At 45.4% G+C, this 25410-nt stretch overlaps 1 protein-coding gene across 1 annotated transcript in view; it reads left to right on the top strand.

Annotated features, from left to right (window-relative positions):
* Positions 1-23256: 23256 nt before the first annotated feature.
* Positions 23257-25410, top strand: part of RAB13 (RAB13, member RAS oncogene family) — a 48256-nt gene continuing 46102 nt past the window's right edge. The window contains exon 1 of the mRNA XM_069218152.1: positions 23257-23606. Coding sequence (XP_069074253.1) covers positions 23483-23606 — 124 coding nt within the window. The 5' untranslated portion in view covers positions 23257-23482. The remainder of the gene's footprint in view (positions 23607-25410) is intronic.

Raw genomic sequence — 25410 nt, forward strand, 5'->3', positions numbered from 1 at the left:
GACACTCCCTCCATTTACATTTGCTTCTCCTTCCGCAATGAATCTAATAATGGCGTTCAATCTAGTATCACATGGAAGGTCACCACTATATATGCTGGTTTACCACCTCCGGTCCCCACTCATAACATACTATATATGGGAAAAAGTACCCGCAGCCGTACATTGTAAAGATATTGCAAGTCACAGAGGAATTCCGTGACAATGCAGTGGAACAAGGCCGAGTTCCCTTAGAAAGTCATAGAACCCCATGGTAACTTGCATCATCGTTATAAAGTATAGTAGGATGTATTTATTCCATATAATATGATACATGATCATACCATAACCCTTCTCACAAACCACTTATATCCCTGGTGTGATGCTCGTTCGTATCAAATAGATAGGATTGTTGTAAATGTGAAGAAAAAATACGAATTTGGAGTGCACAATTAAGTACCCCCAAATGTAGTTAGGTATTCATTTCAAAATTATATTAATATCAGTTTAGTACACGTCAGCTTTTTAAAACAAACACTGTAGGTCAGAATGTTAGAAACCTGCAGGGAGATTCTATCTTTCCTATAATTACGCAAAGTGTGGGGAAAATAACAATGTTGCCATAAATATCTCCATTCTACTTTTCACTATTCTTTAGGAAACAGAGCAGAAGAAGGAAAAATCAGGTATCCTTTCGTTGTTATGAGTGCAGCTTTAATTAGGCACTGTGGCGTACATTTCCCTTCTGCTGTTGGCTTCAGCAGCAGGCATTGTGGTGTCAGAACTCAACTGTAATAAGTTCTAACACATGCGTGGCTACATCATTTCTTACAGGCAACTATGGGTGTCACAAGTTGCCTGTAATTAGGAAGTTACATACAGGCATTTAAACAGGGATTGCAGATTCCCTGGTATCATAATGTATTATTACAGAGGTGCAGCTCCATCTCTGTAGGTAAAGTTAACACCCCACTCCAGGGGAAACCCAATTACTTATACATTATAAATTTGCCCCCACTCTACAGACTGCACCAAACATTGAGAAAAATGTGTGGGCAGATATCTTACACAGAGCATAATGTGGGGCAGCTAGGACTCGTTAAGTGGTTCAAACCGCTTAACGAGTGGTCATCAAATATTTATGACTCAGCTGTTGGCCTTCCAGTTATTTGGAGCCTTGTGATGTTTTGGTAAATATCTTTTCAACGTACTGGAGATAAAAGGCAGAAAGTGAATATCCAGAATGCATTTTGAAGTATTATCCTCTACAAAAAGTTCACAAACACCAGATTGTGGGAAAGGGGCAGAGCTTGCCTGGCCCAAAGATGGCTACCATTGAGATGAGCTCCTTCGGCCGCATTCACGATTCTGCAGCATCCTGTGCTACAATACCTCCTACTGCCGCCACGTACATGTACCTGTATGGAGCTGCCAGCGGGGCACCCATCAATGCCAAAACTCAGCTGAAAGGCAGACAGGAGGCCCTGGACTTGCACTGTAAGGCCTCCTACGAGGAAGGCATGGGGAGTGGACCACCGGGCCACTTGCAGAAACTTCTGGGTCGGTGAGACTGCGCTTGCACCCCTCTGGGCTGTCCTGCTCTCCTGTGCCCTCTATGGGTCTTGTGCTGCCCCGGCATTTCCCTTGGTACACGGTGCACACCTTTGGCAGCATTGACCTCGGGATCAGCAGTGGCAGCTAGAGGTATTGTCACGCCCCTCTGATGCTAGCAGCGTGAAGGAGAGCCAGGAGAGCTAGGACAGCCAGGGCCAGGGAGCACGAGTGAGCGCGGATCAGCTAGGACATCTCCTTAAAAGTTAGGACTTTGTCGCCCGCAACCCCTTGTAGGAAAGTACCATCTTGCCTGGCATGTTAGCCCCATTTTCACTGCATGTATGTTTGTTTTTGCCCTTGTGTCACTGGGATCCTGCTAGGCAGGACCCCAGTGCTCATAGTGTATGCCCTGCATGTGTTCCCTGTGTGGTGCCTAACTGTATCACTGAGGCTCTGCTAACCAGAACCTCAGTGTTTATGCTCTCTCTGCTTTCTAAAATTGTCACTGCAGGCTAGTGACTAATTTTACCAATTCTCATTGGCACACTGGTACACCCATATAATTCCCTTGTATATGGTACTTAGGCACCCAGGGTATTGGGGTTCCAGGAGATCCCTATGGGCTGCAGCATTTCTTTTGCCACCCATAGGGAGCTCAGGCAATTCTTACACAGGCCTGTCACTGCAGCCTGAGTGAAATAACATCCACGTTATTTCACAGCCAATTTTTACTGCACATAAGTAACTTATAAGTCACCTATATGTCTAACACTCACTTGGTGAAGGTTGGGTGCCAAGTTACTTAGTGTGTGGGCACCCTGGCACTAGCCAAGGTGCCCCCACATCGTTCAGGGCAATTTCCCCAAACTTAGTGAGTGCGGGGACACCATTACACGCGTGGACTGCACATAGGGCACTACCTATGTGTAGCTTCACCATGGTAACTCCAAACATGGCCATGTCTAAGATCATGGAATTGTCACCCCAATACCCAACTGGTATTGGGGGGACAATTCCATGATCCCCTGGGTCTCTAGCACAGAACCCGGGTACTGCCAAACTGCCTTTCCGGGGTTTCCACTGCAGCTGCTGCTGCTACCAACCCCTCAGACAGGATTCTGCCCTTCTGGGGTCTGGGCAGCCCCGGCCCAGGAAGGCAGAACAAAGGATTTCCTCTGAGAGAGGGTGTTACACCCTCTCCCTTTGGAAATAGGTGTGAAGGACTGGGGAGGAGTAGCCTCCCCCAGCCTCTGGAAATGCTTTAATGGGCACAGATGGTGCCCATCGCTGCATAAGCCAGCCTACACCGGTTCAGGGTTCCCCCAGCCCTGCTCTGGCACGAAACTGGACATAGGAAAGGGGAGTGACCACTCCCCTGACCAGTACCTCCTAGGGGAGGTGCCCAGAGCTCCTCCAGTGTGTCCCAGACCTCTGCCATCTTGGATGCAGAGGTGTTGGGGGCACACTGGACTGCTCTGAGTGGCCAGTGCCAGCAGGTGACGTCATAGACCCCCTCTGGTAGGCTCTTACCTCTCTTGGTAGTCAAACCTCCTTTCTTGGTAGCCAAACCTCCTTTTCTGGCTATTTAGGGTCTCTCCTCTGGGGTATTCTTCAGATACCGAATGCAAGAGCTCACCAGAGTTCCTCTGCACTTCCCTCTTCGACTTCTGGCAAGGATCGACCGCTGACTGCTCCAAGACGCCTGCAAAACCGCAATAAAGAAGCAAGACGACTACCAGCTACATTGTAGCGCCTCATCCTGCCGGCTTTCTTGACTGTTTCCTGGTGGTGCATGCTCTGGGGACTGTCTGCCTTCACCCTGCACTGGAAGCCAAGAAGAAATCTCCTGTGGGTCGACGGAATCTTCCCCCAGCTAACACAGACACCAAAAGACTGCATCACCGGTCCTCTGGGTCCCCTCTCATCCTGACGAGCGTGGTCCCTGGAACACAGGAGCTAGATCCAAGTAACCCCCACAGTCCAGTGATCCTTCAGTCCAAGTTTGGTGGAGGTAAGTCCTTGCCTCCCCACGCTAGACTGCAAACCTGTGTACTGCGTGATTTGCAGCTGCTCCGGCTTCTGTACACTTCTCCAAGGATTCCTTTGTGCACAGCCTAGCCTGGGTCCCCAACGCTCCGTCCTGCAGCGCTCAACCCTCTGAGTTGGACTCCGATGTCATGGAACCTCCGTTTGTGACTCCGGTTACACCAATCTTCTAAGTGCCTGCTCTGGTACTTCTGCGGGCGCTGCCTGCTTCTGCGGGGGCTCTCTGAGTTGCTGAGCGCCCCTCTGTCTCCTCCAAGGGGCGACATCCTGGTCCTTCCTGGTCCCCAGCAGCACCCAAAAACCTCTACCGCGACCCCTGCAGCTAGCAAGGCTTGTTTGCGGTATTTCTGCGTGGAAACACTCCTGCATCATCCAGCACGCCGTGGGACATCTTCCTTCCAAAGGAGAAGTTCTTAGCCCTTTTTGTTGTTGCAGAATCTTCGGCTTCTTCCACCCAGAGGCAGCCCTTTTGCACCTTCATCCGTGGTCTCCTGGGCTCCTGCCCCCCTGGACACTATCACAACTCTTGGACTTGGTCCCCTTGCCTTGCAGGTACTCACATCCAGGAATCCGTCTTCAGTGTTTTGCTGGTGCTTGTGGTTCTTGCAGAATCCCCCTGTCATGACTATTGTGTCTTTCTGGGGTAGTAGGATAACTTTACTCCTACTTTTCAGGGTCTTGGGGTGGGGTATCTTGGACACCCTGACTGTTTTCTTACAGTCCCAGCGACCCTCTACAAGCTCCCATAGGTCTGGGGTCCATTTGTGATTCGCATTCCACTTTTGGAGTATATGGTTTGTGTTGCCCCTAGACCTATGTTCACCTATTGCATCCTATTGTGATTCTACATTGTTTGCACTACTTTTCTTACTGTTACTCACCTGTTTGGGTTTGTGTACATATAACTTGTGTATATTACTTACCTCCTAAGTGAGGGTATTCTCTGAGATACTTTTGGCATATTGTGATAAAAATAAAGTACCTTTATTTTTAGTAACTGTTAGAGTATTGCATTTTTTTATGATATTGTGCTTTATGATATAAGTGGTATAGTAGGAGCTTTACATGTCTCCTAGGTCAGCCTAAGCTGCTTGGCCATAGCTACCTTCTATCAGCCTATGCTGCTAGAAACACCTCTATTCTACTAATAAGGGATAACTGGACCTGGCACAGGTTGTAAGTACCACAAGGTACTCACTATAAGCCAGGCCAGCCTCCTACACCCCTGGGGTACAGCCTGCAGTATTCTGCCCCGGGCCCTTGTGATACTGCTCCCGGCATGCCGACTAGTGCGCAGCCCACTGGAGGTGAGTGTGGAAGCTGCGGCTCGGCAGGAGGATCACTGTGAGCTGCCTGGGCCACTTCGAGGAAGGGAGGCCGTTCCCTGAACTAGTGGAGTACATCGTGGGAGGCTGGGGCCCGCCTACGTGCATTGTACACCTGTACACTACAGTTGGACCACTGTGGGCAGTCCCTATCGGGCTGTATAGTTGGATGTGGGCAGTGAGTTGCACCAGATCCTGACCGCCATGCAGCTCAGCCTTACCAAGATTGATGGTAAGATAGATGCCCTCACCTTTCCTATGAACAGGATATCAGTGCGCATTGCTAAACATGCAGAACGTCTAGACATGGTGGAACGCCGCATGTTGGATGCGAAGGACGAACAGATCGCTACCTCTGCCCTGAGGAAACAACTCAGAAAGGTGCTCTCTTCCCTACAGGCCAAGACTGAAGACTTGGAAGCCTGCTCCCGCAGAAATAACCTTCAAATAGAGGGTTCATTATAGACTACAAAAGTAGGGAACATGGGGAGGTATGTGGAACAACTATATATTAACCTAATGGGGCAAGAAACACTTTCCGACATCTTCTTGGTGGAGCGTGCCCACCGCTCCCTCGCACCACGCCCAGCCCCTGGGGCCAGGTCCCACCCAATCATTGCACGGACGCTTTATAGAAATCGGGACACGTCACTCTACCATTCTCGGAAACTGCAGGTGCTTTGACATGAGAGTGCTGAACTGTCCATCCTACCGGACTTTACGTAGCAAGTCCAGGAGGAGCGTCAACAATTTTTGCCAGCTAAATGCAAGTTGCAGGAACGGAAATTGGAGTATGCCATGCTTTATTTGATTCTGTGTCCCTGCGGGTGATGGTCAACGGGAAGGCCTCAGCGACCCTAAACTCCTGCCGCAATTCCTCAAGAAGCATGCGGTGATGGGAGCGCATCGGTGCTCTCTGAGTTAGGAGGAGTGCGAACTGGAGACCTCTTGTGACCTAGAGGGACTAGATTGAACCGCATATTGCCTATTTCACTCATATCCTTCATTTTTTGCCATTCCTCTTGTTTGCTATGATGTGGAAAATGCCCTGACACCCATCTCCTATTTAGTCCGAGTGGAGTGGTGTCTTCATGCTTTCCAGGTGCTCGCAGCTACTGCACCTGTGGGCTGCAACTGTTCTGTATTTTTTGAGAGCTGCATGTGGGTAGGCTTGGTTGTTGTTCCTGCTGCGTTGCTGACACCGTACTATCGGCTTCGTAGAGTGGGTGAGTGTTACTTGGTTGAGTGCATGCCAATGGCATGCCCTTGAGTTTGGTTACAAACAGATTTGCGCACACTGCACTTCTGAAGTGGTCCCATGTGACTATGTGCAACAGGGGTGTTCGGTGGGCGCTCCTAGTCCCCGTGGGTGCGCCATATTGTTTTTCTTGGGGTTCTGTTCATTGGGGTCCAGGTGGGGTTGGGGTGGGCACTACATTGCTGTGCTGTGTTGTTTGTTGGGGAGCACAGAGTGGGTGGAGAGAGGTTGGGGTTATCTGCAACCAGTTATACTACAGTGGGGAGGTGTGATGCTGTTGTATCGCTCACGGTGTGCATGGCGAACATGGTTTGTGTGAGGGGGGTGTGGCTGAAACCGAATCTGACGTTGCTTCTGGCGCCTGTTGCGGCTGAACTTTCTTACTTGGAACGTAAGGGACTTGAACAATTGCAGGAAAGTTTGTAAGGAGGTAATGTGCTTGCTGCAACATAACATAGATGTTGCTGATTTACAGGAAACACATTTATCTCAGGGAACAAGATGCTCACTCAGTGACGAATGACAGGGGTCTGCTATGTGGCGGTTTCAATGCTCATGCCCATGGGGTCCTGGTTTGAGTCTGGCGCAGCTCTGGTGTGCAAGATCATGAAGTTTTCGTTGACCCGGGGGTGGGCGTTATGTAGTAGTATTCTGCCATAAAGACCAGTTTGCTGTCCTCTTGGTGGAGGTCTATGGCCCTAGTTATGAAGACCCTCAATTCTATTACAACCTGCACTTTAGACTTGTTCATTGTGGTGATCTTCCTCAGTCATGGGGTGGAGACTTTAATTGTGTCTTATACACTGACTGAGATTGCTCCCAGGGCCTGCCCCGGTGGCCCTTGACCACAGCCTTAGCTATTATAGATATAGGTGATCAGTGCAGATTGCTGGATACCTAGCGCTTCCAGTCCCTCCGCCGGTAGAGGATACACTCATTATTGGCTCATTTAGGAACCTTGTGCCCTGGCACTGCGAGCATCTGCTGCACACGTACTCTGATCACTCCCCGGCGCTGCTAGTCTGGGAGCTTGATGATCCTCAGCCCCCTGCATTCTCCTGGCAGTTCCACGAGGAACTCGAGCAAGCGATAGATGAGTACTTTTGTCTTAACGTGAGATCAGCCTAAAAATTTGCCACTCTCTGGGAAGGTTTTAAGGATTATATTCATGGGATCACAATCTCCAAGCATGTTGGTGTGCTCCGCTCCATCTGAGCTCGCTTGCGCGGTTCAAGAGGGACTTAGAGCGTTCCCATAGGGAGACTGCAGAACGGTGTCTGCTGGGGTAAATCAGGGCCAAACTAGATGAATTTTTTGAGCTCACTTAGAGTGAGGTTACCCATCTGGGTAAATAGGTGAGGCTTAGATTTACTGGAAGGGTGAAAGACCAGAAGCGACATTGGCGGCCCTTATCAAGCCTTGACAAAAAAGACAGTATGGTACTGTCCATTGAGGACACGCGGGGATGCCCCTTCATGCAGTGGAGCAGGTGGCAAATCGCTTCTGGCATTACTATACAGACCCCTATACTTTGCAGATTGATCTTGATGAGCTGGCAGTGATGGCTTACCTATCTCACATAAACCAAGAAATGGTTGACTATGGAATATAGGGAGCAACCCATGGCACAGCTTCGCCCCTTGGAGATTGTTGTGGCTCTGAGGGACATGCCAGGTGGGAAGGTGCTTGTAACGGATGGACTGACAGTAACCTTTTCCAAGACCTATCAAGATAAGTTTGTTCCCCACCTAGTTATCCTCTTTGAGGAAATAGTTAAGGATGGTCACATACCCCCTACAATGTGGGAAGCACTACTGATCACATTACTGAAGCTGGGCAGGCTGATAGTTGTTCGTCCTACCGGCCTCTGTCTATTGAAAAAGGATACAAACATTTTTGCAAAGATTCTCACGAACAAGCTGGCGTCCCTGCTTCCTGGTATTTTTGTCCCTGAACTGGCCGGTTTTATACCTGGTAGATCCCTTGCTTACAGCCTCCGGACCCTCTTTGATGCGATCTCCCATATTGACATTTACGCTGATGCAGTTTTCTTGGATGCTTAAAAAGCGTTCGACTAGGTTGAGTGGGGCTTCATGTTTTCTGTATTGTGGCGAGTGGGAGAAGTTTTCTTACACCAGTTTTGGGTGCTCTGCACTGCACCAATGCCCAGCATGCAGGTCAATGACATAGTGTCGGACCCTATCATCATCATGAGAGGCACCGGTGGGAGGTGTCCCCTGTCACCGCTCCTATACGCGCTTGTCGTTGAACTTTGCTTGTGCCATTCATGAGAATCACGCTCACCGAAGTGTGTGCTTCCCGCACTACAACCTCATTGCGTCCATTTATGCAGATGACACCTTCTGTATGTCCGCAGTCCGGCACATAACTTTTCCCCGGTTGTACGGGAGGTTGTCCTCTTCGGTGGCCACTCCAGGCTGAAAATTAACTAGAACAAATCCCTTGTTTTCGCTCTTACTCCTTCCATAGTGCAGGAGTAGAGTACTTACTACAGTGGATGACAGACTCAGTGAGGTGCCTTGGCATTCAGGTCCACACAGACCCTGAGGTGGTGCTGTTGGAGAACTATGGCAGAGCAGTATGGCTCCTGACAGAGGCGGCTGAGCTCTGGATCCATTTGCCCCTCTCCCTTTGTGGTCGCATCCCATTTTAAAGATGGTGGTATTACCCCACTTCTTGTTCCTGTTCATCAACATACCTATTTTACTACCTGTTTCTTTCACGCTTTGATGACCTTGTTGTTGGATCTGGCAAGGGCTGGTAGACAGCCGAGGGTATGCTGGGACATACTTACTGTCCCTTACGAGCAGGGTGGGCCGAATGCCCCTGATCTGGACGCTTATTACAGGGCAGAGCATTTGCATATTATTGGCTACACAGGCCGGGAGATAGAGCATGACACTGCCCATCCACTATTCTTGCCCAGGACTTTATTTCACAAGGCCACGTGGCAATATTGTACTGTGGGCCTTATTGGTACCACCCAGTACACTGGAAGAAGTTTGTTGTTTTGCCAGCTGGGCCCTTGCTCTATTCCCTTTATGGTCTGTTAGAGTGGTGTATGTGGTTCCCTCTGGGACAGGAGAGGGCTGCGGTGATTAAACTATGTCAGCTCAATATATGCTGCATGGGTGATCTCTTTGCGGAGGGTCTCCCACCTGCATACAGGGGGCCCGAGTTGGTGCCGTCTGAGCGAAGGAGGCCTGGCAGGACATCTTAGATGTAGTAATTAGTGATAAGCAATGACTCTACTGCTGCTCTGTAGGACAGACCATTTCTCTGAATGGCCGGCATTGACTGATTCACTCTAATACTTGCACCAGGTTTATTACACACAGTGCTTAATTTGTAACTAAAAAGGTGCAGTGCCCAAAGCCCTTCTCTTAAACAAGCGGCTGCTGCAATTAAATATGTGAACATGGAATACTGAGGCGGTGTAATCCCGCTGCCATCTCGGGCCTCTTTAATCCATATAAAGCCACTCCCTGCCCCTTCAGCTCACTCATGTAGCTTTCTGCTTTCTCCCTTTGTGACGCTTTTTCTTTTTTAGCTTCGTCTTTCCCATATGTGTCTTTTGCTCGCAGCAAATCCTTGAGGCAGAAGAATAAGCCCCGGCCCTCAAAAATAAGTGCTGGTGCTCAGCACCAGAAACAACAAGCACAAATTAAGCACTGATAACACACCAATCAGGTTTTTTGAGTTTGGTCTGCACGACAATTCCTCCTGCCCACACTGCGGTCCTCATAATGCAGACTTTGTGCATATAGCTTGGCCCTGCACCAGTGTGCAGTGCTTTTGGCTTGCAGTGTTGGAGGTTCTCAATGAGATTACAGGTGGGGATGTTGAATTTACCCCTCTGTTGGCACTGCTGGGCTATGATAGGGATATTCCAAACTCTTGTCAACGACCTGTCACGCTGGGGCTTATACTTGTGCGTCGCCGAATAGCAAAGCACTGGATCAGGGACTCTCCCGACTGCACAGGATTGGCGTATTGATATGACCTACTGTAATACACACTCTAACGCATATCATGACCTTATGCCTCTTAATAGGTGCCCGAGGGATATTTGGGGGCCTTACCAGGCTTACCTTGCACACATCGGGCTGATGACGAAGCAGATGTGGAAGAAGATACAGCAGCGCCCTGACTGTTGCAGTGTGCAAAAGATTGAATGCGCCACGGGGGTGAACTGCCTGGATGTCTTGATGTAGGGAGTGGTCCCGGGTTTAGGAACGGGTCATTGTTTGCACCACTAAGTGGCAAAGTTGTTGGGGACACTGTCCGCTTGGATTCTTTGTGTATTTTTTCCCACAGCAACTGGTTTTCTGTTCCTGGACGACTTTAGTCCAGCCAACCTATGTATTCCCTCATTCTGTCTGCATCACTTTATGCCATGTTGTGCACACTGTGATCCTGACAGCTTTGTTCCCATGCTCTTTGTAGCTCGCCAGTGAATGCTTTGCCATATCATGTTCTCTGGTTGTTTGTGAAATTACAAAGATTTTTAAAAAACAGATTTGGCATGCACAGTCAATAATACCTCAGTGCATGTGCAAAACACTTTATACTTGGACTCTCGCAAGTGTTATCCTCCCAATGTTCGCAAACAAAAGAAAATAGCAGAAGAAAATTTTATTTTCCTCTGCTGCATGGGTGTGTCAGTAAGCCTGCATACTTATGAAAATCTCTCCTTGGTGAGTTTGGCGGGACAAGGGTACATTGAAGAACAACCAAGGCCTTTGCCTATACTCCTCTTTCCTGCCCAAAGCCTGCTTCACTCACCTTACATATAGCCTGGGAGTTGTATTATTACCTCATGAGCCTTGTCTAAAGGCCATTGAGGGGGGTAGTGCTGAGTGATGCACTCCTGCCCTCTGAATTATGTGGGCCATGGAGGAGCAGGCCGTCCTTCACCTTCTTCTGCACCCTGTTTGGAAAAGGGCACAGGAGTGGGCCCCAGTGGAACCACTTGTTGGTGGCCTGCAGCACTGTGTAGCAGAACAAGTCACTTATCTTCTGCTCCTATAGCCTGCTCCAAATTGAGAACAGGGCGCATGGGCATTTTTTGGCCGTCACTCTTGGACAGCCCAACAGGGAAACTGGGGCATGTGCTACTCTTGGTCTATGGCAAGGTAGGAGCAGCATTTAGAGCTTAAAGCCTCACCTCCTCATGTGAAACAGAGGCTATAGGATTATAATGCCCATATCCCCCAGGATTTTATAATCAACCCTGCTCTGCCTCAGCCTCATCTTTTCCAATGTCTCCCCAAGTGCGCAAATTGAGGGCAGCACACAGAGGTTACAGTGGAGCAGGGCATACAGATGGGCTGTAAAGAGGATGTAGGGGAGGTGGAGGACATACAGGTGCTGCAGCAGGTGTGGAGGCCACATGCAGGGGCTGCAGGGCCATGGCATAGCAGCACGTATAAAGACTGCGGGAAGGCAGGTTGCAAACTCATCATACTTTCTCTCAATCAACATCATACATCAGCACAGTCACCAAAATACATCCACACAACCCAATATCATACATCCACTCACCCACCTCAGTGAAAGTCACAGGTATCAGTTAAAAAAGATCGTGTTACTTCAATATAGCAAAAAAAATATTGTCACTACAAAAATATTGAGGAACAGAATATAGAAGATAAGACTTGTTAATGCATACTTATGTAAATTGTTTAATGGATTAATTGTTGTTTTTGTTTATTTTTTGTATAGTTTAATTATTAAATAATATTTTAGTTTCAGGGTGTTGAGTTTGTGTGGGAATAAAGTGGGAAGCTATTTAAATTATAATATTGTTTTCTTTACAAATTAATTTGTATGTAAAATAAATATTTAAATTGAAGTGAATTATGTGCACTTATTAATTATTTATGTAAATTATTTGTTATGTAAAGTATTTGTTGTATAATGATTCTTGTTTAATTTATCGATAAGTATATGTAAAATAAACATTTTTAATTGTTTATGTAAATTATTTGTTATATAAATCAGTTCTATTTTTACTAATTGGTCATTTATTGATAAGTATATTTTATAAAATATTTTGTGGAATGTATTTTATATTTAATATTGGTTTTGATTGTATTTGTTTTATTTATTACTAATTTGTTGTATTTAGTTTTATATTAATCATTTTTGGGAAGGTTAGTGGATATTTTTATGTTGTGGGCAGGAAAATGTTTTTATTTTCCAGTCATTTCTTTGTGTGCATGTGTAATAATGATTAGGAGTTGAATGGAATTTGTAACCCTTCCTAAATCCAACACATTCCATGTTTTCCTTACATTGGAATGGGAATAGTAAATGTAATCCCTCTAAAGTTCAACATTTTCCCTACTGTTGCTTAGATTGGAGTGGGAATAGTAAACCACACCACTCCAAAGCCCATCCCTGATGTTGCTTATGTTGAAATTGGAATAGTACATGTAACCCCTCCAAAGTCTAATACTTTCGTAGCTTTTACTTACATTGGAGTGAGGAAAAATAAATGTAACACTGCAAAGTCCAACACTTAATCTGCTTTGCCTATGTTGGAGTGGGAATAGTAAATCTCACCTATCTAAAGTCGTACACTTTCCCCATTGTTGCTTAGATTGGAGTGGGAATAGTAATTCTAACCAGTGCAACTTGCAGTCCTGCTTTTGATACAATGGAGTGGAAATAGTAAATGTAACCCTTCCAAATTCCAACACTTATTGTACTTTTGCTTATATTGGGTTAATCCGACTCATTTGAAGTCCAACAATTTTGCTAGTATTGTTTATTTTTTATTTATGTTTCTTTTTAACATTTTGTATTTTTATTTAATGTTTATATTACTTAAAAAATGTAATTTTGTATTTAAGGTTTATATATATATATATATATATATATATATATATATATATATATATATATATATATATATATATATAGTATTTTTGTAATTAATTGTGATATATAATTTATTATTAATATATATATATATATATATATACATTAATTTTCATTTATAAGTTGTTAGTATTAGTATATATGTTTATTTGTTTTACTTTTTTAAATATATATTCTTATTTATATATTTAGTTCACATTACTAATTAAAAATTGGAATAATTTAATTAGGTTACTTATATGTTTTGGTTATGTATATGGTGGTTGATTTTTCCTTTGAAGTAGTTGTTAATATTTAATTTGATGGACTCTAAAAATTGTTTAATTGTTATTTTTATACTTTTTAAAGAATATATACCTACATATATTACTTCATAAAGTATTTATTTTGAATTATATTATTTTGATATTTAATAGTGTAACACAATACTTATTCAAATGTTGATATACTTACCCATTTTGATGATACTCTGTTCCACAATATATTTAACACAATATTGTACTTTACACTCAAAGTATGTAAACTCAATATTCTTGTAGATTATATTTTTGACAAGATATTCTCATAAATTATTATGGTTGTTGTTGATGTTCTGTTATACAGCCCCTACCTTAATACCCACTTAACTACATCAAAAGGCCAGAACACCAATCAATATACATCAACATAACCAACATTATTTGCCAAAATCCTCACCATCATACACCAAATAAATCTACTGTCATAAGTAAACAAACCCCTTGACATTGAGATCTTCTTCTTTGCCTCCCAGCATCTGTCTGCTATAGTACCTAAGCTCCAAACCCTTTTGTTGTGATGAGCATCACCCAGCAACCAGAAGGCCTTAGTTTAGATAGTTTTGATGCAATTGATATTACATTTTCAGCGACCAGCCCTGCAATTAATTCTGAAATGCCAGGAAAGACACAATATGTCCTGATTTGTAATGTAAGTATGTGAGGATATAAGTAAGTGAATTAACAGTGTGAGAGCCTAGATGCAGAGCGACAGAGCACAGTACAAACATGTGGGCATACTGAGAAGAAATTCATATGTGATAGCTCAATAAACTTAACATTTGACAGTGCAACAAACCAGTGAGCGGCAAGTCACAAGTTTAAATCCTGCAAAGCTAACTCAGCATTCAGCCCTGCCAAAGGGCAGTAAGTTCAATACCATGATTGGATAGCAGTAACAGCTGTTATATAAAGTCCTTAGAAACTGCAGAAGTGCTGAATAAAGCACTGCATAAAAATAAGCTATTGTTATTAAGCATGTGGGGTCTTTTCAAGCCTTTTGACATCTAGGGAAAGTTGTTACACATAGATGAGATGTTGTTTGAAAAGATGCATCTTCAGTTTTTACAGAAAGTAAAGGAACAAAAGTGCCTGTCGAATCTTCGTAGGGCTGAAGTTTCAGACCCTCTGCATGTAATGAGAGAATGGTGTCTAGTTTTCCGCTCTGCTTCCATTTTGCTATTTCTTCTCCTTCTTTCCTTTCTGTTTAAAGTTTGAAGCAAGCGTGTCCTTCAGATGGTCCTGATCTACTGCCAGCGCGTTCAATGAAGGATAGATATTGGCCTTTTTCAGCCAGCAGTTGCACTTACCTTGCAACTCTAAGGAAGACTCTGTTCGGCAATGGAGAGACAAGTTTGCCAGAATCACTATCCTACTTGTGGTGGTTACTGTTGATCTAAGGAACACACTGTGTAGCAGTGAGAGTCCTTCAACGATACATGTCTAAACATGGTTCAATATTGCATATGTCAATCCAACCCAAAAGAGAACAACAAACCTTCACATCCTTAAAAACGTCTCCATCCACAGCCTAAAGCTGAAATCTCTTGCACAGCTTTCTCCACAACAAGCACAAGCTTCTAAATGACTATGTTGCATTTCTGGAAAACCATGTGAACACTTACAAACAAGCTGAAAACCCTTTAGCACACTGCTATTCCAAAGACCTTACCAATAAATACTCCATTCGCAGATATGCAAAACAAAATAAAACCAACACCCCACGAACAGCCTCACCCTACTTAAGTCCCTTGGTGTAACACACAGACAACTCATCACATCAACCAAAACCAAGTACTACGCCAACACCTCCAATGAAACTGCCAGCAGAAGCCCACGTCTCTTCAAGACAATCAAGCGCTGCATTAACCACCTGCTTGAGACTCCAATCCCTCACTCCTCAGACAATTGCCACATCTTCAACCTCTTTTTCAGTAAAAAAGAAATACAGAAGATCCAACAGCAAATTCATAACACCAAGCCTGCTTCTGTCTGACATCGCCTGACATCACTTACCTATGGCAGCTGAAATGTGTCATCTTTTAAAGCTCTGTTTTTGACAGAGCTTGCTGAAATTCTCGTCCCACTTACAGCCACCAACTCTGAAGAGGATTTCTTACTACTGCCCTTCATCAAAGCCCTCTCCAGAGAAACTCTCTCATCCCCAGTGCCTCGATCACTCAAGGCATCCCCCCAGAAACTCTTGAGTCCTGCTTGGTCCCCACACTCCAGAAGAAAGCCACACTTGACCCTGATGACTTTGACAACTTCTGGCTCATCACTCACCTACCTTTCTCCATGATCATGAAAAAGTAGTGTGTGCACTACTACAAGATCACATCAACTCCAGGCATCGCTTGTATGAATACTAATGTGTCTTAGGGCCACACTATGGCACACAACAGCTGTATTACAAATCATAAACCATACCCTCCTGACCCAAATAAAGATGACCCCGACTCCTGGTACTGCTAGACCCCCGTCTACCGTTGACACAATTGATCATCTTACCCTGATACACTCTATGAAGTACTGAATGGAATTCACTAGCAACATCCGTCACAGCTTTGCCTTCTGCCTACCCACGCAAAAGCAGATTGTTCACTTGGGCCACCTCCAAGCCCCAGACGAACCTGGACACCTGCCGGACCCCAGTGTCCTCTGTCGTCTTCAACTCTTACATGGTGCTCCTTGGGACTCTACTCACTGATAATCTCATCAACATTTACCAAGACACCAACGCACAGCTCTACTTGAAAGTCTCCTTTGCTCCACACATCAAAAACTGCAAAGACTTGGAAGACATTTGACTACATCACCCCCACCCTGATGGAACGTCACTTGTTCTCTTGACCACCTGCACCATCTTTAAATCCATGTGCATCACCTACAAAGCCATCTTCTGCTGCTCCTGTGCAAACCCGCAGCAAGGACATCATTAGACTGGAGATGAAAAAGTGCACACAAAAAAAAAGAAAGCGGGACATGCCTTCGACTACGCAGCCAGGATCAGGAATGACATCCCTGTATCCATCAGGACCACCCAACCCCCTCCCATTATCAAAGAGTGGATGAAAAACCGCTCTAAAGAACACGAGTTCATGGTGAAATAACTCATACTTCCTCCTTAAAATGTGTCTGTTTCTTTGCCTTTGGACCTGCACAGCTTTCCGCTGCCTTTTGGGCTGGTTTCGCGCTATGCACCTACCATTATTTAAATACATGCATACATATATGATATCCTGACAGCGATTTAATGTTATTATTATTATACCCATCGGTAACAAAGTTCTACGCTGTAAGACTAACTCCATAACAATACAGCGCTTCAATGCCACGTACGCATCAGAAGGTGTCAGTGTCACATATGTTCACTTTGTGGCTGTGAGGTGCCCAGGTTTTAGGTATACTAGCTGCGGGCACATGTATTAGATATGCTGCCATGTGATATGTATCTCAATACGGTTTACAGTATTTTTTTGTATTTGACGTTAAACGCTCAGGAATGTAATGTTTAATTGCCCAAGAGCGGGTCTCATATGACCTCGGTGTTTTAGGAAAAAACTCCAGCGCTTCCTTTGTTGTAGCTGTTACCTGAATGTCTGACATTTTTTTGGGTTAGAGGCAGGCGCTATCTCTAGGTGTAGATCTGCACTGTTCCAGCCGAGGATGGGGGCTGGGGAGTGAGGGGTGTACTTTGTTCCCTACCCGACATCCTTTCATCATAGGCACCGAGGGGTGTTTTCATGGCCTCTGTCCTGCCCCCTTGCCCTGTCGCGCTGCCCACTGCCTTTGATAACTATGGCGATGCGTTGGGACAAAATAGAAACGCTGCTTTTGGAGTGAGGCCTGCTGTTCAGGGACCGGGAGACCCCGTGACTCCTCATTAAAGCTACCAATGAGCTGCTAATATGTGGAGATCTGCCTCTGTGGCCTTGTGGCTTTTCTCTGATGTTTGAGTGACGTGAGAATATTTGGATTAGAATTGACCGTGGTTGGGTCAGAAAATAGGCCCGGGCACCAAAATAAAACCGGCACACATTTTGAACTGCGTAGCAGTGTGGTAATGAAACTTGGGTCCCCCATCAGATTACAGGAAGCCCCCCCCCCCGCCCCCCCCCACGCTCCGGGCCCAGTCAGGAGCTCTCAGGCCAGGGGCCTGCTGCCTGTGCACAGTGCCAGAGGGGGGGGGGGGGGGGATTCCCTGGAGGTCAGGGGCCCCGCACCGCAGGGGCTGCGGCAGTGGCATCACGAAACTGTACAGGGACCCCTCTGCAAACAACATGCAGCGGCCTCACCCGGATCCACGCAAGAGCTCTCAGGCCAGGGTGTCGTGCTGAAGGGGCCCCGTGGAGCTCGGGTCCCCCCGCACCATAACTGCTGCATAGTACACAAAGTGACCACAACTGCTGCGTAGTACACAAAGTGACCAATATTTTTAGATCAAATAAATGTTGAATTTTAAGACATGCTGTTGTGTCTGAGGCAGCAGTCTAAGTGCATTAAATAAATAAAGAATGGGAACTGTGATGCTGCATGCAGTGGGGGCGGGGTCAAAGGTGCGGCTAAAAAAATAAAATAATCTGTACGTTTTTTTAAGCCTTTCACCGTCGGATAGCTACATATAAAATAAGAAGCTGTTTAAATGAAAAATACATTGAAAAAGTTGTTGCTCGTTGGGAAATGGCCTATAGTACATCATGAAACCTCTATTAGTTAATGCACAGCAGAGGTCTATGTGTAACCAGAGAGCCACAGAATTAAGGGGGTTATTCTAACTTTGGAGGAGTGTTAATCCGTCCCAAAAGTGACGGTAAAGTGACGGATATACCACCAGCCGTATTACGAGTTCCATAGGATATAATGGACTCGTAATACGGCTGGTGGTAAATCCGTCACTTTTCCGTCACTTTCGGGACGGATTAACACCTCCTCCAAAGTTAGAATAACCCCCTAAGTCTTGGTGCAGTGGAGAAAAAGTTGCTTGTGTATTTGTAGTGCTATGAGTTCACTGCCTGTAACAGAAAGCACTGTGAATACGTGATTCATTATTTTGAACTTGCATTACACACAGTATGAGATAGAATGCTACAAAATGCACAAAGTGTTTCAGATAAAATGGTGCTTCCAAAATACAGATTTTAGTAATACCCAGAGTGTACATAATGCTATTTTTTCACTTTACTGTCCCTTCAACACCTCCAGGCCTCCAAGCCTAGTTTTGGATGGTGCAGCAGGTGCAGTGGCACAGGTGCCAAAAGCTCTAGGAACCCACTGAGCATTGATTATTGCTATATTTTGCCACTGAACAAGCAGTCACAAGCGCAGTTACCTTTGAGGCACTAGGGTCATCATGTGGGTGGTGCAGCAGGTGCAGTGGCACAGGGACCAAAACCTCTGTGAAACCCACCGAGCACTAATTATTGCTAGATGTTGCCACTGAACAAGCAGTCCCAAGCGAAGTTGCCTTGCCAGCAATAGGGCCATGATTTCCATGGTGCAGCAGGTGCAGTGGCACAGGGGCTAAAAGCTCTGGGAAACCCACCGAGCACCAGTTATTGCAGTATGTCGCCACTGAACAAGAGGTCACAAGCACAGTCACCTTGCAGACACTAGGGGCTACAATTCGGATGGGGCAGCAGGTGCAGTAGCACACGGTCCAAAAGCTATTGGAAACCCACAGAACACCGATTATTGCTATATTTTACTACTAAACAAGCAGTCAGGATTGCTTTTTTGATTCTTTTGTAAGCATTGTAACCAAAGTAACACATAGCCTAAAGCATCAGTGTAATAAAAGTTGTTACCTTTTGGAGTTTTCTGTCTACCTACAGCTTATGTTACATTGAGCGCATCTACGTGGCACATTTTGACAGTTTTTGTATGATCCTAAAATGTCAGTAACACGTTGGCAAAGGCATTCTCCATTCTTTAACATTAGAACTTCAGCAGTTGTAAACACTATATAAATACTTTTAACTTACCATTTGGCATTCCATACCAAGCATTGTTAAAGTCAATAGGTCTCGCCTATGAGAGATCTATTGGATTTGTCAGTGTTTTTTAGTTATATTATACATCAGCGTTAGCTTCAGTGCAGCATAACTGAAAATAAAAAATAAGTGGTATAACGTGGACAATGCTGGCTGTGTCATCAGGTTTTTTACCTTACTTTTGGCCATTTGCAGCATATCTAAAAACATTAGCAAAACCAATATAGCTCACATAGGCAAAAACTATTGGCTTTGTCAATGTTTGTTATAAATTGGTGTTGGATTTCTTTATTGTGTCTTGCTTAGTGGCTGTGTGTGTGCAATAAATGCTTAACACTATCCTCTGATAAGCCTAACTGCTCGTTCACACTACCACAAAAGAGAGCTTTTAGGGTTATTATTTTGACCCCTGTCAGAAATTAAGGGTCGCCCTGGACTATCTGCATAGTGTATGGAGTGTGAGGCAGGGTGCTCCCTTTCTGGTTTTCCTGTTTAAGAATGCTCCCTTGAGCCAACCAGCTGATGAGCTCTGGCACCTTCGTGCCAGTGAGTGGTACATAAACCTGAGAGGACTTTTTGCAGCATTTTCAGCAGCCCCACAGACAAAGCTGTTCTCTGCTGATGAAGGGATAAACCCAGAAAGGTGTGTCCACAGATTAACAGCACTTCCTGCACCTACCACGGTGAAAAACTACAGTTTACCTTATGGCTATAAAACAAACTTGTACTGCATTTACCATGATGCATTGGGGCTGACTGCATGCTGGAATGAGAGGCAGGGTGCTCCCTTTCTGATATATATATATATATATATATATATATTTATATATATATATATATTTATTAACATTCAAGTTAAAGATGCCGCACTCACAGAATACTGATTATTCCTCTTTTATTCAATAGGAAAAACCCCACCAAGTAACACCAACGTGTTTCGACCTTCCCGGTCTTGATCAAGACCGGGAAGGTCAAAACGCATTGGTGTTAGTTGGTGGGGTTTTTCTTATTGAATAAAAGAGGAATAATCAGAATTCTGTGAGTGTGGCATCTTTAACTTGAATGTTAATTTGGCATAAAGATTTATGGGAATAGGTCCTTCCCTGATGCTGGCACCGACGTTTTGAGTGCGCCTTTTCTGTGGACCTGCTGGAGTTTTATATATATATATATATTTTTTTTTGTTGTTTTTTTTTGGGGGGGGGGGGAACCAGCGGCTGTCTCTAGGCCAGAACTAAAAATGGAAAAAGCATAACATATTGTATACATATTGATCTCTATGCCGGGGAGGTGGCCTTCTCCCTTCTCTCATTGTATGAGGGTTGAGTCCTCAAACGTTGGATTATTTTACTTCTTACTGGGTAACTTCCTTGTTCTTGCACTCATGGGTTAGTAGCTCCTCTACTTATCCTCCTGGGGGTAGTTCTGAACCTTCTCCTCCTCAAATATTGGCTCCTTTCTCCTCATGTCTTCCTCTCTATCTTCTCACCCTCTGTGGGTGTTGCTCTTCTCTTCCTCCTTTCTCTAGAAGAAGATGGGCAAGTCTTTTTTTCACTGGGATCGATCATCGTCCAGTGTTGCAATTGGAAAAAATACATTGGAAATTGATAAAGTGGGGATCAAGTGGTAGAGGATGCAAGCAGTGGAATCAGGAGGAGCAGACATTTCATCCTGTGCATGAAGCAGTGTTTGTTTGTTTTCTCTGGCATATCCACTGTTGATTGTCTGTTTTTAGGGAGCCACAGAGGATGTACCAAAGGGAGTGTCCCATCAATTCTGTTTCTATCTGCAAACAATGCTTTACTGACTCTCATAGGGAACCATTCCAATGCTTTCGATAGATGAGGCAGTTATAGCAAGTCTCAAAGCTTGGGAGCCCCAACCCACTTTCAGTTTTGGTGAACCCAACCTTTTTCACTGACATGTTCAACCACTCAGCAAACCACGTATTAGTAAAACACACATTCACCCTGAAAGGAATCTTGGCAGTGAAATAATGGATATTTATTGTTACCCACCTCAATGGTACTCATTTTCTCAGCCTCTGCAGGATGAACAGCTGAGTGGTCCAACCAGGGTATGAACCTGTGACAATGAGGTCAAACACAGATCCCTGTGTTGGATGCATGAATCCATTGACCCACCATATTGAGCCACCGGAACAGCCAATTCCTTGCCTCCAACTGGATAATAGAAATAAAGCCAGGGGGAATAAAGGCAACTATTGTCACTAAAACCAGGTCCTTAGGAATTATCCTAGACAACCAATTCTGAGGGCAAAAACACGAGTAATATTCCAAAAAAATGTGATAAATGGCAGACAGGCAATCTTAAATAGCTGGTCTCGGAGAAGGGTCCTATAAAGTCAGCCATATCCAAGTTATGTCAACATTACATTATGGATTAGCTTTACTCTCTAGATTACCCAAACTCTATCCTTACATCAAAGTAGTAGCAAACTAGGCTGTGTGAATAGTAACAAACATAAAGTTGAGTAAATACATCCCTCCAGGCCTCAGGTCTCTAAACGAGCTGCCCGCTAAGAAGATCTGCATATGAAGGACATCTTATTTAACCTGTAAAGCTGTGAACTGTAACTTCCTGTCATGTCTAGAACAGACACTGTACACCCTATGAATAAACAGAAATTCCATAAGCAGAGAAAGATTGGTGTGTTAAATATTTAAGTTCACTAAATGGAAAACATGGAATCAAATGTTCTTGGGTTACCGCATTGAATATGGAAGAACCTGCCTACGGAACAAAGAATGGGGCTATCATACATTGTATTAAAAATTACCCTTAAGCAAACCAAGCACCTGTGTATTTCAGATAAATGACCGTGAGGATAATATTTTGATTTATCGAAATTAGTGTTTTCTAGTATCTTTTTCATGCTGGTATAGGTTTTCAAATCAAGAATGTGTATTTTCCGTGTTTTGTATGCAAATATAAGTATGTGTGAGAGGCTGCAATTTGACATCTCACTGATGCGGTCTGTACAGTAAAAATAATATTAATTTTGAAAAAGTAATAAAACATGTCGAAAACAGGTTGTTAATGTTAAATGAAACCTCAGGTTTGGAACACTGAGTCTTTGGCACATGAAGTCACCTGTCAACCATATTTTAGCAATGGGTGGCGTTTATAGGAGTAAATCATCAGACTTATGTTGGCTCCTCTTCCCCCTGGAAGTGGATTTTCCTGAGCGGTGGGTGATTTCTTTCCTAATACTGATGGCGCTTGTCCTTTTTCCGCCAGGGACTGTCCATCAAGGTGCAACTCCTTGCTATGGTTTATTCTGGGAGAGGGCCCATCCTTTTAGGGATCAGTGCTCACGAGGTGACGTTGTGGTCTAGCTTGACAGCTCAGCGGTTGCCAGACACTTATGTGAGAACCACGAGAGGGGCTTAGGCTCTGCCCGGATGTTGGGAGCCAGGAGTACATATTTGGATTGGGCAGAAGTTGTGTGCTTCCACAAAAAAGTGTTTGTACGCCACATAGCTGTGATCATTTTGTATACCTGTCCAGCCGAATAAGCTTGAACCTTAAGGAGCACACACATGCCATTGTAGGGCTATGAAAGCATCCTATATAACTAGAGAATTTATGGTGTTTTTCTCTGGCATTAGCAGAAACAGGTGGGGCAGTCATCAACGTACATGGATTTTAGGTCTGGATTGACTGTGCATTTATCAGCTCGACCTAATGCCATTGCCTATTTTGTGATCATATCCTCCTTCCCTGGAAATGGCACTCCCGTATCCTCCTCCGCCTCCACGGTTTGGCCCTCCCTGCGTCCACCCTCTCGGGAGGTGGCACTCCACCTCCTCATGGAAGGTCCCCGTGTTCTTCTCATGGGGGCGGCCGGTGTACACGTCCCTCCCCTCAGAGGGCGGCTCAGTCCTAGGGGATGTATCCCTCTTGTGACCCCGGCCCTCTCGGTCCCCCCGCCTCGGGGGGTGTCACCTCTCCGTGGCTCTCGCAGGACGGGGCGCCTCAGGGGACGCCCTCCCCCAGGGGGCGTCACGTCCCTGTGCCCCGCCTCCTCCGGGGTTAGCAGGTTCGCCGTGTCCGCCTCCTCTCACTAGGCGGCTCCTCCCCTCGGCACAGCTCACCCGCAGTAAGATGGCGAAGGCGTACGATCACCTCTTCAAGCTGCTGCTGATCGGGGACAGCGGGGTGGGCAAGACCTGCCTCATCATCCGCTTCGCCGAAGACAACTTCAACAGCACCTACATCTCCACCATAGGTGAGGGGGCAGCGACATCCTCGGCTCCACCACCGGCGGGGGGCCGTCCGTAGGGAGAGATGGTCCACACGGCCGCCTGGATCTCAGTCCAGGGGTCAGAGCCGGTGCACACCCGCCCTCGAAAGCGAAATGGGGTCTTTAAATGCACAGGCGCCTGTTTCACCACTCAGGATGCTAGAACTTTACATGAACTTCGGCGCGACCTGCTCTCTTCGGAGGGATGGCGCTGTGTTTTTGGGCAGTGCCTAGACTCCCTGTGTATACCTGGTATACACCCCGGGGCTCTACAAACTGCCTCCGTTTCCACCGCATGTCTTCTCTCTGCTCTCATTTCTATAGCAACGCTCCACTACACACAGTACCAAGCCGTGCCCCCCCCACCCAGCGTATCACCCCTACATATTGCATGACCCCCCCCACCGATCCCCCTAGGCCTTTACCTGGCTCTACCCAGTTCCACCACCACTTTACTTTGTACACCTCGATACCCATCCTCCCTTCAGGCTGCCAGCCGTTCAGGCTAATAAGCGCTCTCCGTTATCATTTTGGTAGTCAAACTTTAGGTGACAAACTACAAAAGTCACGAATAACTGAATATGGTTTTCTTGGTCAACCTGTTCACATTTCTCACCCTTTGCGCTTAACTCTCAAGTTTTCCATGCCTATGCCTGCGTAGTTTATCCATTCAGCGCCTTATCTTTGTGTTCTGAGGCTTGTAGTCCTGATTTAATGGAAGAAACAGGAAAGTAAACCCCAGAATGCAAAGTAAAACCCCGGTCTGGGTGATCTACACGCGCATATATCTGGGATATGTAAAAACTCTGCTTCCAGCCCGACGTGAGAGCGGCATGCAAGGGGAAACCACTCTGAAAACAAAAACATATCATAAGCAGTTAGAGAAAGAAAAAAGCCTCTCACTGAACAATGAAAACAGCACAACCCCAAACATACGAGGGACACAATAGGCCTCTATCTAGAGACGCCTGGGGTTCTTCGAGTGTAAGTGCTCCGCAGTGTGCATACTTGTACACCATTCCCTTTCTGCCCGGGATGAGCCAATGCTGGAAATCCGAGAAGAAAACTTCTGCAGTCAATGAGTCACTGGCTCCCATGAGGTAGACTTCCTTCCCCCTTCACTGAGAAGAGCAGCCTGCAATCCTGCCCGCCATCCCACCCCCGGAGATGTTAAATATTTCCACATTGACGCACACTCAGCAGTGGCATGTGTGTACATCTGACTGACCCACGCTGGCTTTTCAGGCTGTGCACGATCTGTTTGCACCCCAGACTAGTGGGATAATGTCATGCATACATATAAAGTCTGAGCTGCAAACCAGCTAGGGCAGGCTTCTCCAACACGTAGCTCGTGAGCTACTGGTAGCTCTCCAGGTGCCTAAAGTAGCTCTCCAGTGTCAAGTCCAGCCTACTAAATTTGAAGCTTTTGATTGACTAAATTACCAAAGCAAAAGTGTATTCAAAACTAAAATGTGTGTATATTTCCAAAATATATTTAAAGTCGATACTTGAGTGATAAATCATGTGGCGTTGGGGAAGTTTATTATTAATAATGTTACCTTGGTGTTGGACATTTAAGCTATGGCTGTTCTGTATTAACCATGTAAACGCATTCCAAAATGTCAACGTGTGTTTTTTTTTTTTTTTTTTTTTTTTTTTTTTTACACATTACTGCTGGCTACCTTGCCTGATATAGAGGTGATCACTTTGGGTAATTTTACATTGGGGGTGGGGGGGGGCAACTAGCAGTCTTGTCTGATGTAATCACTATTACAACACTGGTGATATT

Source organism: Pleurodeles waltl, chromosome 12 (assembly GCF_031143425.1).
Source record: "Pleurodeles waltl isolate 20211129_DDA chromosome 12, aPleWal1.hap1.20221129, whole genome shotgun sequence".
Classification (NCBI taxonomy): domain Eukaryota; kingdom Metazoa; phylum Chordata; class Amphibia; order Caudata; family Salamandridae; genus Pleurodeles; species Pleurodeles waltl.